General features: G+C 41.2%; 1 protein-coding gene across 2 annotated transcripts in view; it reads right to left on the minus strand.

The window, feature by feature from the left end:
• Window positions 1-17,462, minus strand: part of LOC126260943 (histone-lysine N-methyltransferase, H3 lysine-79 specific) — a 225,885-nt gene that overhangs the window by 41,724 nt on the left and 166,699 nt on the right. For both annotated transcript variants that reach the window (XR_007546669.1, XM_049958451.1), the window contains exon 14: window positions 14,525-17,396. Coding sequence is in view for 1 of the 2 variants with exons in the window: in XM_049958451.1 (XP_049814408.1) it covers window positions 14,525-17,396 (2,872 nt within the window). In the remaining variant the exon portion in view is untranslated. The remainder of the gene's footprint in view (window positions 1-14,524; window positions 17,397-17,462) is intronic.

Here is a 17,462-nt window from a genome sequence, read left to right on the forward strand (position 1 = left end):
CAAGATCTCCGGATCTGTCCCCCATTGAGCATGTTTGGGACTGGATGAAGCGTCGTCTCACACGGTCTGCACGTCCAGCACGAACGCTGGTCCAACTGAGGCACCAGGTGGAAATGGCATGGCAAGCCGTTCCACAGGACTACATCCAGCATCTCTACGATCGTCTCCATGGGAGAATAGCAGCCTGCATTGCTGCGAAAGGTGGATATACACTGTACTAGTGCCGACATTGTGCATGCTCTGTTGCCTGTGTCTATGTGCCTGTGGTTCTGTCAGTGTGATCATGTGATGTATCTGACCCCAGGAATGTGTCAATAAAGTTTCCCCTTCTTGGGACAATGAATTCACGGTGTTCTTATTTCAATTTCCAGGAGTGTAATTATAATACAGGGAAACATTCCACGTAGGAAAAATATATCTAAAAACAAAGATGATGTGACTTACCAAATGAAAGTGCTGGCAGGTCGACAGACACACAAACAAACACAAACATACACACAAAATTCAAGCTTTCGCAACAAACTGTCGCCTCATCAGGAAAGAGGGGAAGGAGAGGGAAAGACGAAAGGATGTGGGTTTTAAGGGAGAGGGTAAGGAGTCATTCCAATCCCGGGAGCGGAAAGACTTACCTTAGGGGGAAAAAAGGACAGGTATACACTCGCGCGCGCGCGCGCACACACACACACACACACACACACACACACACACACACACACACACACACACACACACACACACACACATAACCATCCACACATATACATATGGGTCTTTAAATATGTCTGCTTGTGTCTGTATATGTGTGGATGGATATGTGCGTGTGTGCGAGTGTATACCTGTCCTTTTTTCCCCCTAAGGTAAGTCTTTCCGCTCCCGGGATTGGAATGACTCCTTACCCTCTCCCTTAAAACCCACATTCTTTCGTCTTTCCCTCTCCTTCCCCTCTTTCCTGATGAGGCAACAGTTTGTTGCGAAAGCTTGAATTTTGTGTGTGTGTTTGTGTTTGTTTGTGTGTCTATCGACCTGCCAGCGCTTTCGTTCGGTAAGTCACATCATCTTTGTTTTTACATATATTTTTCCCACGTGGAATGTTTCCCTCTATTATATTCATATACATATATATTTATATATATAGAGGACAACAGCAGATCGAGACTGGTGTTAAACAGGGAGATGGATTGTCACCATTGTTGTTCAATATACCGCTGGACGAAGTGATCAGGCAGTGGAGAGCAATAAACGAGGAAATGGGAATACCAAAGACCCGTGAGGGGGACAAAAAGGACAACAGGGATCAAGTGGACTGCCTAGCCTTTGCAGATGACATAGCAATATTAAGTGAGAGGGAAGAAGACGCAAAGGCACAACTCGACAGCCTAAGTAAGGTAGCCAGAAAGGTGGGACTGAGGATCGCCTATAACAAGACAAAGACATTAAACACCACTGCAGACTGGGAAGCACCGGAAGGCACTGTGCAAACAGTGGACAAATTTAAATACCTGGGAGAATTTATAAGAGGAAGGAACAGGAGCAAGGAGGGAATAACAGAGAGGATAAAGAAGATGAGGTCAGCCTTCTGCATGACGAGAGATATACAATAAAAGGCATATATCCACACAGGCAAAGATAAGCCACTACAGGGAAACGGTGAGGAATGCAGTATTATATGCTGCTGAGACAATGACACTAGGAAGAAATGGGGCAGAACAACTGGAGAAAGAAGAGAGAAAAATACTGAGAAAAATGCTAGTTTCCAAAAGAGGTGGAGAGAGGTGAATGCGAAGACCTAGGGAAGAATTGTAGCAGCACATGAGGAGAATATTCAAGGAAATCTGACTCAAAAGGGCAAGGTTTGCTGGACACGTAGTTAGGATGAGTATGGACAGAATGATGATGAGAGTGTGGGAAACAACAAGGAAGACAAGGGGAAAGGCAGGAACCAAGTGGGTTGTTGAACTTCGGAAGGATTGGTTGGAATTGGGGATCAAGGTCGAAGGAAAGGAAAATTGGAGGAACAAATATACACCAACCAATATGCCAGAGATCAATGACAGAGAAGAATACAGGAAAAGATTAGAATGTCACCAGTGACGCAAACAGGAGAAACGGACACTGGAGATCTCGGAAGAAGAGAGGGAGAGGAGAAGAGAAGAGAAAGAATGAAGAGGTTCTGAGAGAAGAAGAGGAAAATGCAGTCCACAAAGGGGCTACCCGTAGTCCTACAGAGGCTGTAAAGCAAGAAGAAAAAGAAGAAGAAGGACAACAGCAGTCTTATCATGCTTCCCTGGGGAACTCCGTATGATACTCCTCTGTCTGATGAACACTTGCTGTTGAGGACAACAACGTACTGGTTCTTTGCGCCATTTACATACCTGAGAACTTATTCCATATGCTCATAGCCTTATTTATACCCTGCAATGGGGCACTGTGTCAAATGCTTTCTGGAAATCTAGAAGTATGGTATCTCCCTGTTGCCCTTCACCCATAGTTTGCAGTATATTGTGTGATAAAAGGGCAAGCTGAGTTTTTGCACTGGCGATGCTTTTTAAAACAATCCTGATTCGTGGACATAAGCTTCTCAGTCTCAAGAAAGTTTATGATATTCAAACTGCAAACTGAGAATATGTCCAAGGATTCTGCAGTAGACAGAAGTTAGGAATATTGGTCTGTAATTTCGCAAGTCCGTCGTTTTACCCTTCTTATATACTGGAGTCACCTGCACTTTTTCCTGTTGCTTGGGACAATGTGCAGGGTAAGAGATTCGCAATAAATGCAAACTAGGTAAGGGACCAATGCCGTAGAGTAGTCATTGTAAAATCGAACTGGGATTCCATCCAGACCTGTTGATTTAAGTTCTTTCAAATCTTTTTCAGTTGTTTCTCTATGGAAAGGATGCTTATTACTTGCCAGGGATGCTTATTACTGTGTTGTCCATACACAAGTGTCTGATGGTCAAATGACAGTATGTTTGTACAATTCTCCTATGTGAAAGATTTCTTGAGCATGAAATTTAAAACTTCAGCTTTCGTTTTGCTATCTTCAACTGCCGCACCAGACATGTCAACAAGGGAGTGAGACCGAGCGAGGTGGCGCAGTGGTTAGACACTGGACTCGCATTCGGGAGGACGACGGTTCAATCCCGCGTCCGGCCATCCTGATTTGGGTTTTCCGTGATTTCCCTAAATCACTCCAGGCAAATGCCAGGATGGTTCCTCTGAAAGGGCACGGCCGACGTCCTTCCCCATCCCTCCCTAATCCGATGAGACCGATGACCACGCTGTCTGGTCTCCTTCCCCAAACAGCCAACCAACGAGGGAGTGAATGGAAGCCTTGGACTCAGTGATTTAACGTAAGATCACAGTTTTCTCCAGTTCTCTGCCAAACCTTTTGCTAAGACGTGATAGTGGTAGTAATTGTATGCTTTGTGCATAGACCTTTGCACAAATGCACGAATCTTTCCTAGCCTTTGCTTGTCATCATTTGTGTGTTCTCTTTTGAACCGAGAATGCAACAGCCTCTGCTTCCTCAGCATCCTCCAATTTTGTTATTAAACTATTGTGGGTCTTTTCTGCCCTTAATCCACTTACTAGGCACATAACTCTCCAGACCCGATTTACAATCTGTTTCATCTTTGCCCATAATTCCTCAACACCATCTTACTGGAACTAAGTGATGTCAATTCCCTGTCTAAGTGAGTTGCTAACAACTGCTTATCTCTGCTCTATCTAGCAGAAAAACGTTCCTAGCCTTTTTGCCTGATTTATTAACTTTCGTAACCATAGTTGCTACTACATCATGATCGGTAATCCCAGTTTCTATACTGACATTACTGATAAGGTCTGGCCTATTTGTAGCTACAAGGTCTGACATATTTCCATTGCATGTGGGCTGCCGAGCTAGCTGCTCAAGGTAGCTTTTAGAAAATGGGTTCAAAAGTATTTCGCATGACTGCCTGAAGCCCCTGCAACGAATCCATAGCCATCTGAGTCTATGCTCTGTAGGTTAAGGTCGCCGCCAACTAGTATTGCATGAGCTGGGTATTTAAGCGTTATTGATTGTAGACTTACTTTGAATGATTCTGGAACGGTCACAGCAGAACTGGGTGGCTGGTAAAAACATAACTTAGTTTCATCTACACTTGTCATAAGCAACCAGATAACTTTACTGTCACACTCAACTTGGGCCTCAATAGAGACAATATTTTTGTTAATTGCAATAAACACTCTCCTCTGTCGGCCTCTAATCTATCTTACTAATATACATTCCACGAGTCACTAAATATCTCAGAGCTTTCCACTTTGGGTTTCCGCCAGCTCTCAGTCCCAAGAATAATTTGCATGCGAGAACTTTGCTGGAGAGCAGTAAATGCAGGAACTTTATCACGAAAACTTTGACAGTTTACGAATAAAATTATGACAATTGAAAGGTCTTTATTCTGAATGTCTTGACTCCCCTTGCTGCTTATCGACCGGTGAGCGATCATCAGAGCACCCCAAACTACTGCGTAGTCTAAAAAACTCTGAAGTGCGCTCGAAAAGTACTCTTCTGCTCGAGTGGCTGCTTCTCCCAATTCAATTTCTTGCACCCATGACCTATTAAACTGATAGTTGGATAATATTCACTCCTGACTCCACATGCCTTCTTTGGAATAGGAATTATTAAATTCTTCCTGAAGTCTGATGGTATTTCGCTTGTCTCATATCTTGTAAAACTGGTGGAATGGTTTTGTCACAGTTGGATCTCCCAAGGATCTCAATAATTCTGATGAAATGTTGTCTACTCCAACTTGTGACTTTCAGTGCTGTATCAAATTATTCTCACAGTATCACATCCCCTTTGTCACCTTTATTTCTTCTTACCTTTGTATAACATTGCCTTAAAGTTCATTTCCCTTGTATAGACCTCCTATCAGCTTTCACTACTTCACTCAGTACTGGCTTGCCATGTGAGCTCTCAGTAATCTTACAGCTCCTTCTCTTTTTTCCAAGGGCATCTTAATTTTCCTGCAGGTACCACCTTTCACCTAGTTATGTATATTTCTACAGCCTTGCATTTGTACCCTTTTCTGCGTAGCCCTCGTGTTGTACAAAGCTTTTTACTTTCCCTCAGTCACTTGCTCCTCTGCTGCTTTTATTAAGTAGTTTGATGTGGAAGAAGTAAGTGATCCAGTAATTGGCTCAGAACCTGACAGAGCATGTAGTAATTAAAGCTCAAATAAATAAACTAGAATGGATGAGACAGAGCTACTGCATATCAGTAGGCCCATTTCCTAATCCTCACCAGTCCTTTTCCTTGAGCCCTCTTCCTTCCCATTCAACCCTTCTGTCAGAAGAAGGAGCCACCAGCTCTGAAAGCTCACAAATTTCAATACCTTAAAGAAGTTACTAGACCCGATGTCTAGTTGATCATATTAATAATGCAACACAGGAAGGTAAGCTACATCAAAGGCTGTGGCTGGTGCATTGGCCAGCCTCTTTGTGGTTTCCTACACTCATTTAGGCAAATATTGCACTGGCTCCCAATTTCCAGCTCAGGAAAAAAAACTATGCACAAATAGTTGAAACCAGCTAACCCCCGATTCATCAAAGAATCTGACTCACAAGTATAAAACAACTTCTAATACCTAATTACTTTACAAATGAGTCAATGTGCATTTGACATTAATCATGCGAGCGAGTAAAAGTTGTGAAAAAGTTTGAAATTATGTTTAAAATTTGTCATCAGTCGTCAAGTGCTCATTATCGAAAACTGGATTAGTGCCATTTGGGTAATTTGCACTCCATTTTAGGTGAATGCTAGTTCTTCACAGATCTCTCTGTTTGTGAAACTATTATCTCCTGAACTGCATAAGTTGAAGTACGGCAGAAAGACACAGACGTACTTTCAAAAAGAATGTTACTGACATGTTTTACATTTACAGACCTTCCACCAGTGTGTAAAAGTACTGCCTAAACCTGCCACCTTTGATTCTTTAATAAATCAATCTAACATGTATAAAAAGTCGTACCTCCCATGCTGTGTGTCATAAAATGAAATAATTTTGTACGTTCATTAGAGGTACATGTGGATACCATCTGCTGAATGTGTTGTGAGTAGAAAAGAAGTAATAAACTGTCTTGCCAATACTGAAATTTTACTGCATGAACAGGGAAAATTCAGTAAGTGATAAGCTTTTTTGCCTTTCGTGATTTTGTGTCGTGTGTTAGTGAAAACAATTTTGTAATGGTTCAAAATTAATTGTGGAGTTTGTAGGAAGTGACTAAATGCTTTCATTCTTGGTGTCAACCCTTTAACATAAGATTGTACATCTTACAGATTAGATTATGACAGGATTTTAAGTTTTAAAATCACTCTATAATTATACAAAATAATGAAAATCAATTTTTTGTTGACTCTGGGAGCCATTAGGTAGGGAACCTGCAACTGGGGCCATGTGACCGTATCCCGTGTTAGCTGTTTAGTAACACAGAAACAATCATACACAGAGCAAAGGTTACACAATTCACAGAAAGGGGTGTACACAACTTTCCTTCCTCAGGTAACTGACGACTGCGGTGAAAGGAAGGGCATCCAGCTGCAAAGTTAAATAAAATAAGCCTGCCACATTTTGAATACAGTGGACTGGGTACTACAGTGGCCATCACGGAAATAGTCATCTTGAGGCCATCTCACCTTACAGCATTGCTAATTAGTGACAATTTAAAATGATAGTAAAAATTCCTAAAAAATATTAGACATCTCTATTTTTAATTTAGAGTATGATGGAGTACTTCCCAAAAGAAAATTCTTGCCACTTGCTACAAAAAAAAAAAAAAAAAAAAAAAATTAGAAACTAACATGACAAGAAATTTTGAAAACAAAAAACAGAACCACTGACATATTTGGACTGTAAAAGATACACGAACATTCTGAGTGTGTGATACATATTTTATCACAGGAACATATGAGAATTCCAAGACAAAAAAATAAATTACCGTAAGTGGTATGAACTGTTCAACCAATGTAACAAAAAATGCTGCTGCAGATGAATTTGCACTCTGTTGCATCTTGTAAAATCTTCCAGTGAGAAAATTACTAAGAAAACTATAAAATTAATTTGAGCAACATCTGAGAAATAATCATTGTTTCATGTTACCTACGAAATCATTTCATTTGCAAAAGACACTGTGTGCAGCTTGCCTTATGACAACTGATAATATCCCCTACCTCTGAAAATTCTTTCATCTGTAGCTCTTCCTGATTCATCATCACTGCACCCACTCCACAAATTGCTGATAATACACTATACAGGTACTTTCAAACCAATATTTCTATTAAATTCAAACAAAATATATTTGTTCAAATGAATTTGTGACATCCACATTTTATCAAAGTATACTATGAGACCATTGTCCTCAACATGAAATAAGTGCACTGCACACAACACTTCTCTCTTCCCGCTGCAATGTCTCTGCATTCCATTCAAAATTTTCATTGATCATTACAGTTTATGAATAAAAACTAGGTAAGCAGAGAAGACAAAGAACAGAGGTCTCCGAGCCAGATTACTTTATTTTTTTCATCGAGATCACTGTATCTTTTTCTAGCTGTTTGATACTATCTTCAGTCTTAGTATCTAAGTACAGGTCTACACACTAACTTTGTCAGAATCGTCCAATTTCATAGATTTTTGTTTTCATTTACATCCCTTTCTTGGAGAATTGAAACATGCTCATATCTAGAGATTTTGCCGATGTTACTGCACTGTTAATACAGAATGCAGTTGATTCCAAAATACCAAAACGTTTTGCTGTCATTTAATGAACTTTCACGAAATTTATAACCTTCTTGGTTTTATATAATTGTTGGCCAAGCCAGTGAAAAACTTCAATGTATTCAATACGACAATATACAACTGTTTTTTAATGTCTTTTCGACCTTTATGCACATTGACTGGAACAGCACTACATGGCCCTTGTTCATGCATTTCACTCACTACCAAACCCGCGTCATATGTGAGAATGAAATCGACCATGAACACACAATATGGCACAGAAACATTGAACATTCAGCTGTGTGAATGTGGCTACAAAGCTACGAGGTGGGTGAATCCCAATGCTTAAGTGTCTGTAGATTCCACGCAGCACATGCCACCTCGAGATGTCTAATTTCACGATGGCCATGCCACGAGGCATTAATGCTGTGAAAAGGTTGACTTTATGTGATTTTCAGACCCTTTAAGACATGAGAAGATAGTAAATTTACATAAAACCATCATCATTAAATAACTGAAGAGGAAAGTGCCAGTAAGTTAGAGGACTATTGGATGGTCAGTGTAACCTCTAACTACTATTTTTTTTATAAAAACGGTGAGGTAGCATAGGCCAAAGAACTTGTAAGATTTAGAAAAGTGAAAAGTTACTAGGGAACCACTTTCACCCTGCATATACCTGTGTACACAGATAGTAGGGAATCCTCAACTGAGTAATTCAAGATAATGCAACAGTAGTCAGTAATAAAAATTTCCCCTGGTACTAGGTCTCAAACAAACAGTGCATCTTAGCCACATGTCTGTAAATTGTTTTATGTTTTGTAGCCTGCCTGCTGGATGGACATCGGTGCACTACCCTGAAATGTAACAACAGGGGCATTTACAATTGTCTACAGTCCGTGAGTGGTTACCAAAATTGAGCGTACGAACTTGCAGATGATCATCTAATGTACGGTGCAGCACGATCTAGTGCCTGAGAATCAGAATAAATTTACCTAGAGAAATTACAAACCACCTGTTATCTGCATGGAATAATTTTAGTGCTGTGTATATAAACTTCTCAACAAATGAGTCATTCAGTCAACATTAACCTAAGGTTCACGACAAAGAATTGTTTGCATGGTAGATTTTGAGGAGATGCTGTCATATTCTATGGAAGACAATTTACCAGTATCGACCCGGGAACATGTTCGAGAAATGCATACTTTGATGAATACAGTGTAGAGACTATTCAATAAGCAACAATTACACCTCCATCGTAAACCACACACAATGTGTACAGGCAATGGAGTAAACTGCTTTCGAAACCAAACTTAATTTCTGTCAACGGATTATACAGAACAATACTACAAACTTCCTTACAGTTCATATTATTCACGTTTGATGCTTCTTGAAACCGTGACTGTGTCTGTAACTCCCACAATTTTATATCAAGACTTGTGAAAATCTGTACACCACACCAGTCTCAGATATTGTAGTCACAGGATAGTACTTTTACGCAATTTGTGAAGTGCCCAATCTTAGACTTCTTCATATTTGACTCTTATGTTCCCAATCTTTGCTCCATTTTGAAATCTTATAAACATGTCAATGAATACTCGAGACTTTTTTGAGATAGTTCTTCATTACCTATCACTGCATCATCTGCAGAATGTCTGAAATTACTGTTAATATTGTCTGTCAGGCAGTAACACACAATACAAATGGCAAGTCCCCCGACACTTCCACATGACACACCTCATGTTCCCTATACACCTGCTGATTGCTCTCAATCCACTTCAACATGCATTGTCCTACCTACCATGAAATCACAATTTCACTTGATACTCATACTAATGGACTTTCACTAATAAATGGAAATTACAAAATACTGTATCTTTTTGCTCCACCTCTATTTGCGGCTTTTAGGATCTTATGTAGGAAAGGGGTGTACTGGATATCACATGACCGACATTTTCAGAGTTCATGACGACTGATAGTCATTTGGTCATTTAGTTCTAGATACATCATCAATATGTTCCGATATTTCACAATAGACGGTTTCAAGATACTGGACAGCAGTTTTGTGTTTTTATAGCTCACTTCTGCTACCTTTCTTGTATGCTGGTGTGGTCAGCGTTTTCCTTTCCACTAATGTACGCAGTTTTTTTGCTTGAGGGTTGTACATTACTTTGTGTTCGTTCGAGATTGGTTGCAACATTGTTGAAAATTGTACCATTTGTCCCAAAGAGAATGTGGTGTCAGTATGACAGTCCACCACCCACTTTGATATTTATGTCTCAAAACCTGAACAACAAACACATTCACACTCGCATAGCAAGGGAAGCTTTTCCCCCTTGAGCAACACAACAACAGCATCACTACTGTAGATATTTTCCTATCAGACTGCACCAAGTCATGTCACGAAAACAGAGTTAAAACAGAAAAGGAAATGGTTGATTGGAGCCATACTGTATCACATTGTACAACAAACAACTGGGGGGGGGGGGGGGGGGGGGTATTTGGGAAAGCACATCAAAACTTTTTACATCGACTCTGGTAAACATCATTATGTGCAGTTGTTACGAGCGTATGCTGTTACTACAAGGTGTAAGCTAGTTATGTTGCTAAACAACTAAATCCTTGTTTCTGACCAAATGCCACTAAACAACTAAATCCTTGTTTCTGACCATATGCCACTAAACAACTAAATCCTTGTTTCTGACCATATGCCACTAAACAACTAAATTCTTGTTTCTGACCACGAGTTCCACATTTCATAAATACTCTGTTTAGAATCCTGTACAGCTTTGACCCTAAAAATGTGCAGCATTCTGTGTAGGGATAAGAGGCAGAGGTAGAAGCAATCTTCCAAACAGAAACATCCTTAAGAAAATTATTCGTAGAACACTGAATCACCTTGTGAATCACAGTTGTGATTCGTCTTAGACTGGGTGTGTACAAATTTCATTTGTTTCAAGAAAGTTTAAAACCGCTCACTGTGCAGTGCAGCACTTAGGTCTGTCATCAGTTACGGGACCTGGAAGCTGCACTGGATTCTATCCTATAAACCTGGGCACAGAAATTCAGCTCTATTCCAACAGTATAATGAAACAGTCCACTGAAAGTGCCCATGTTCCACTATATGCTCTTCAAATCACAACGTGAACAGAGCTGTCAGTGTGAAAGGGCATACCGAAACATCCAAAGATAGTAGCCTCAATAAAGCTCAGCTGTGTCAAAGTATGCACTTTTTCAATTTAATGGTTCATAATCCTTAGCTGTTATGCATCCTTAGAGTAGGAATAAGATCAACAGAAACCATGATATTGTTACCCAAACAGTAACACAGACACCAACAAATATAATGACAGAATGTACTGATCCTTATAAGCTGCTTTGGAATTTCACATGTATTCAAGATAAAAAAGGCGAAGTTCACCTGACCACACCACTTCCTTATACACATCATTGTCGAACACACTTGGTAACATTAATATTGACCTACGGCGTGTGTGTGTGTATGTGTGTGTGTGTGTGTGTGTGTGTGTGTGTGTGTGTGTGTGTGTAGGGAAGTGGGGGAGTACAGTGGAGTTTTGACATTTCACACACTAACAAATCATTAGCAGAGGTTCAAAGCAGCTATAAGTCACGGAACAAAATCAACAGGATGACTGGCAATCAAAGTCTGAACCTCTGGCATGTATCTATGAAGCCACTGAGCCACACATTGCTCTTTAAACATCTTGTTATTCTCAATGAATTGACTGAACAATCTGGCATCATTTAATTTCCATGCTGTCTTCCAGAATATTACTGATTATATTAATTTGAGAATCATCTGTATCTCTAGGTGTTGGAAGCAAATGCAGATTAACTGTTAAAGTGTTGCATATTAAAGTCCTTCAATAGAGAACCCAGTTGCACTACATGGCACACACTGAATAGAATGACCTTTGGTGGAGAGAGGGCTACATTTACGTGGCTCAATGTGAAATACAAGCTGTTGGCAGAGGGAGAGAGGGGGGGGGGGGAGATGTGAGGGGGCAGGAGATGTGAGGGGAGATGGGTACCTAAATCAATAATAATTTAGCAAACTGAATTTTGATCACAACACATTTACATTTCCTAAATCCTTGATGTAAAAGAAAACTGTAGATGTTATTACACAATCAAAGGCAGACTAGGAAGATCTTTCATCTTCTGAAAGTATATCTCACAAAGGTACCATGTTAATATTAGCCGATCATTCAAATAAACCTAGTGATAAATTTACGCAGGTCTACCACACACAACTAAACAGTGACTGAAAACAGAACAACGTGCACAGTGCTGTATCTAAGAAGATCATCGAAGACCAAAACCATATTTCCAAAAGTACATTATGAAGTAAATACAAGGAACAGGTTTCAAATGCTGCCACATGTACTGTGCAAATAATCAAGGATTTAAAACATTTCAAGAAAACTAGATGCAATGTGACCATTATGATTAGATGTCCCCTAAACCAAACTTTCTGAGTGACCTCCCATATCCTTATCTCCACCCCATATGCACTTTCATCATTTTTTCCCCCAGCCTGTTGGGGAAAGGCCAAAAATTATTTGTTATGTTAATGGAGTGCTACACATGAAGGAACAGAAATACAGGGTGACCATAAAATAATATCCCAGTTACAATGATATAACATAACAGTTTAATTTAGACCATTTATAGCATATCTTACACCAAACTGAAGGTAGACCAACCCAGTTCTTCTTACCAAGTTAATATGTGCACCTTTAGTTGCACAGCACATATAGAACCCAAAATCCAATTCTTCCCACACTTTACAACAGAGGAGTAACAGAAGCAATAGCATCTTTGGTTCTGTGCCTCTATTCTGGCACATCATTGTGTAGTGGTAGAACGTGGATACAATTTTTTATAAAACCCAAAACCAAAAATTACATGGCATGTGATCAGGTGAATTTGGAAGCCAGTGGAGAAGAGTGCTGTCATATTGACCATTATGACGAGTTCAGTGGTCAAGGACCTGGAAATTCAACCAAACCATCCTACTAAAATTCAAGGCAATGTTTACAAACTGAACATACTGTCTTTCATAAAAAATTACGTACAGGGATTTCATAGAAATAGCACACACTCATTTAGCAGAGCTTAAAGTTACTTCATTTGTACTGTAATTCACGTAAAGATCTTTTGCAACCTCTTTTTCTTTTCATCAGCTGAGGATATAACACATAACTGCTTTGTTAATAATACATACAACACTGGCATGAACATCTAACACGAAATGCAGTGTTGACTTAGGAGTCGTCACCATTTAACAACTGCTGTGTCGACACTGAAAAATGTGGCTAGGTGTATGTATTCCAAGACATACTAGTGTAGAAGCGTAGTGAGTGGGCTGGGCTGGGCTGAGGATGGTGCTTGTCCGAAGTCCATCATGTGTGCCCTGGTCGCAGGCTGCAGCAGATATTGCCATATTTTGCAATGTCACCAATACAAGTAAACACAACAGCTGTGAGAGAGCAACAAAACCTAAGTTGACACTGCTTTCTGTGTTAAGATATTAATGCATGTCCTATATATTTTAGTAGTAAAGTCATTATGTTTTATATTTTTGGATTATGAAAAATGAAAGAGGGCACAATACAGCTACAAAAATTACAGTAAGATGAAGTTACATTGAGCTCTGCAAAATGACTATGCTATTTCTATGAAATGACTGTGTGCTATTTTTTATCAAATGATAGTATGTTCCATCTGTAGATGTTACTGTGATTTTTAGTAGGACAGTTCCAATTCATCACTTAAGTACATTATTTTTTGAAATTACTGTATGCTTAATTTTGAGTTTTAGCTGACAAGTCCATCTGCATTTAGCAAGAAAAATAATGGCCACAGATTGTTGTACAAGGTCCTTCTTACTAAACAGCACTAGAAATGGTACGAATGGAAGATGAATTAATGAGATATCGAGCACCAAGGTTTTAAATATGGTATGTTGATTTTGTTCTATACAATGTACTATTGTAGTGGTAGAAATATTACTTCTCATTTGTTGTGTTTATCTGACAGAGTCTGATGATGCCAAAATTCATTAAGATGTATATTTAAAAAAAAATTACAGTGATCAAGGCTGACAATTATATTGAGTAGTGGTAATGATGGCATAATTGTGCAGTGATTTCATGTCATTTACAGACGTTTCACACTGGCGTCTTTGGCCACTGAAGTTTAAGACTTGCTTCCCAAACAGACTTCTTATGACTATGAAGGACACACACACACACACACACACACACACACACACACACACACACACACAGAGAGAGAGAGAGAGAGAGAGAGAGAGAGAGAGAGAGAGAGAGAGAGATATTACAGTTTTACTCTTAGTAAGCTGCAGAGTACAAAATGCTTTATGCTTAGGGGTTGCCATTTTGTGTATGTGGCACTGCAAGCAGGAAAACGGCAAAGCAGTACTCATACATGCACGCAACTAACAATGTTTGAATTACTCTTTAAGTGTGACCTTGAACCAACACTCTACAATGATTATAGCTCATACTATTAAAATTTATAACTGGGACATTCTTTTATGAACACTCTTCAGGTAACATCTTACTTCAAGTTCAGTAAGATACAGAAATGAAAAATGTTGCAGCATAGGAACACACAGTGTGCCAAAGCCACTGAAAAAAGATGGGAAGAAAAATAATCACTTTCTTTCTCATAAAGTTAAGTGAACAGCAGAATGATAAAGAGATCTTAATACTTGACAGAACTAACCTTCGTCACGCTCCTCTATCAATCTGCTGCTACTTCTCTCCGAGCCTTGTTCTCCTGCTGCAGATGTCGAAGGAGTAGAGGGTGTAGACATGCCCGAATTCAGTTCAGGAGACGAGGCAGCATTAATTGCCAAAGTCGGCCCGATACTTGACACTGAGGAGATGCCACTGTCCCCTTCTGCAGGTATTTCAGAGTTAGTACATAAGTGTTGTTTCTTGTGATGCCGCACAGGCCCCTGGATAACAGGTGAAGCACGTTTGTTACTGTGATATTGGCTGTTCATGTTGCCCGATTTTAAAAAACTCTCCTCAGTTTCAGACAGAGGCTTTGTCGATCCCTCAACTACTTCAGTTTTCACTTCCACAGTGGAAGCAACATTCTGTATTATCGCTGTATTCGACTGTGCTGTACTTGAGTGAGGCACTCTCATCTTCTTCGCCTCATCAGAACTTAAGGTTGTTACATACCTCGGATCACTAATCCTCTGCTCTTCCAACTCATTCTCCTGCTCGTATTCGTGTTCAGGTTTCAATGCATCTACTCGAACTTGCTGCCTGTTTTCATACATCATACAATCCGATCTTTTACCGGAATCCTCCACCTCTATCTTGACACTCAAGGAATCGGGACGCCGCACGTGTTCGGGTGTAGCAGTTTCTCTGTCGCCAAGTATCCTCGCACGTAGTGTGGCTGCCAGGCCCTCGACAGGAGCAAATGAGCCATCGTCGACACTCCCAGAGTAGTGCGGTTTTGGCGTAGCTGCCTCTTCAGACTGCATTGACACAGGTGGCTTGTGGTCTTGTTGAGCCAGTGCTGCACTCACAATGATGGGCGGTTTCGTGTCACTGAAGTATGACTCGTGGTACGGTTTAATGTCAGCTCTAGGTAGCTGGACCGGGGAGAAGCTAGCTTCAGTGCAAGATGTGGCATACCGACATGAAGCAGAAGACACAGTGTGAGGAGCAGATCTCTGGGGATAACCAGATGACGGCAGTGGATAGAGGACAGTCGTTCTCGGAGAAAAGCTACGGGGCACTACGGAGGTTGGTTGCGATGCATAGCCACTATTCACACGGTCGTACGCGACGTGAGCCAGTGTCGCGAGGCCGTGGTGTGGGTGTCGATTTAAGGGTGACTTTGGTCTGTGCTGAGGATACGCCAGACCCTCCAAGGACGGCGCCCGTTGCTGCAGATTACCCACAGGTGTTGGCGGATTTCCAGGAACGGTAATACCACCTTCGGCACTGCTAGGTCTCGATATGGGTGAATAGACTGGCGTGCGCCGAGGGGGTGATACGCTTCCGGAGCTGTTGGCACATGTGCTAACTCTGTCTTCGTCTCTTCTAACAACATTTTCTTCCACGACACGTGTCACTCTCACATTCACTCTCTCTGGCCTTGGTATATTCTGATTCACCACCGTTGCAGAAGACGCCGTGCCGACGACCATAGAGCTCATGTCTACAGCGGCATTTATAATGCTCTGGTTAGATATTTCTAACGTCCTTTCAATTTCGCCATTAACGAGGTCACCAATGGTTCTGGTGGCTACAAACCCTTTCTCACCACTTCCCAGGGACTGTATCTGTTGAGCAGAAGCAGCAGCTAGCTTCTCCTGGGACAAATGTCGCCGCAGTGCCAGTTTTGCAGGAGACACCTGGGTGTAGTCGGGCTGCTGGAGAGCAGCGACGTTTCTCGGATGAGCACCACCGGGGTTACCACACTTTTCTCGAGACTCCCTACGGAACTGTCTCTCCCCTTCGTAGCTACCTTTCTTGAAATCACGGTTAACCTTTCCGGTCTCACTATTCACGATACCGCAAGCGAGTGCCTGTGAGCTCGTGTTTCCACTCGGACAGAAACTTCCACTTGTGCCAAACGTATTCACGACTGTATTTGTCACGTTAGTTATATGCGAGTAACCACTCGGAGGTGGAGGAGCAGGTACTTGCAGGTTGTGGGAAGTTTGCTGCTGTCTATTTTGCTGGTCCTCATTCAGAACACTGGTGATGATACTCTTCAGCCTGTCTTCGAAATTTGCAACCCTCGGGGGCTCCTGCCCGCGGCCGCCAGAAACTCCTGTCGGCTCGGGACGACTCTGAGGCCTCGGTTGCTTAGCCGGCTTCGTGTCTGTCGGCACCGCACAGCTGCGCTGCTGTCCTCTGGAGGTCGCCACCTGGGATTCTTGTTTAGAATAGCCATGAGTGCCACCGTATTCTCTGAACCTGTTTACAGCACGAGTTAAATCGCCATTTGAGGTTCCCGTTTCTGGTTGGGGTAAGGAGGGAATGTGACTTCCGTTAAATTTCGGCACTTCTCTGATCTTTCCAGCCTCTATCTGCCTTCCAGTTTCCAAAATCTTCTGAGCCAGTATCTCGGGGTTATTTTCTTCAATCTTTCCGATATCTGGAACATCTGGCCAATCTTGAGAGCGGGAACGATTCTCTCTCGACTTTCTCTGAGCTTTTGCCACAGGAGAATGACTGTGGTGAGCAGACAAGCCGGCCGTCGCTTGCAGCGAGTGGCGGGGTGAGGCAGTGCCATCTGCCACAGGGCTCGCACCATCATACACACCTGTACCGTTTTGAATTCTCGAGCCTGATGAGAACTGACTCAGCTGAGGTTTCCTGTCTTCACTCACTTTTTGAAGAGCTGTCAGTTCCGTTTCTAATCTCGATACTTTTGTGCGTAGCTTCTTCCTGTGTGTCAGTGTTGCGGAAATTTCCTTTAATATATAATCCTGTGTTAATACAGATATATCTATACTTCCTTGATTAGCACCATTTATTATTCCAGCTTTACGATACTTTTCCAGTATTTCTTGCTGTCTCATGCTCATGTACTTTGCTTGGTCTTGTTCCAATGACGAAACCTGAAAAAGATGCAATTTTCAACAAAATAAAACTACAGTCACTAAAAACATACAGGAAGATTCAGT

The sequence above is a fragment of the Schistocerca nitens genome, chromosome 5 (genome assembly GCF_023898315.1).
Source record: "Schistocerca nitens isolate TAMUIC-IGC-003100 chromosome 5, iqSchNite1.1, whole genome shotgun sequence".
NCBI lineage: Eukaryota > Metazoa > Arthropoda > Insecta > Orthoptera > Acrididae > Schistocerca > Schistocerca nitens.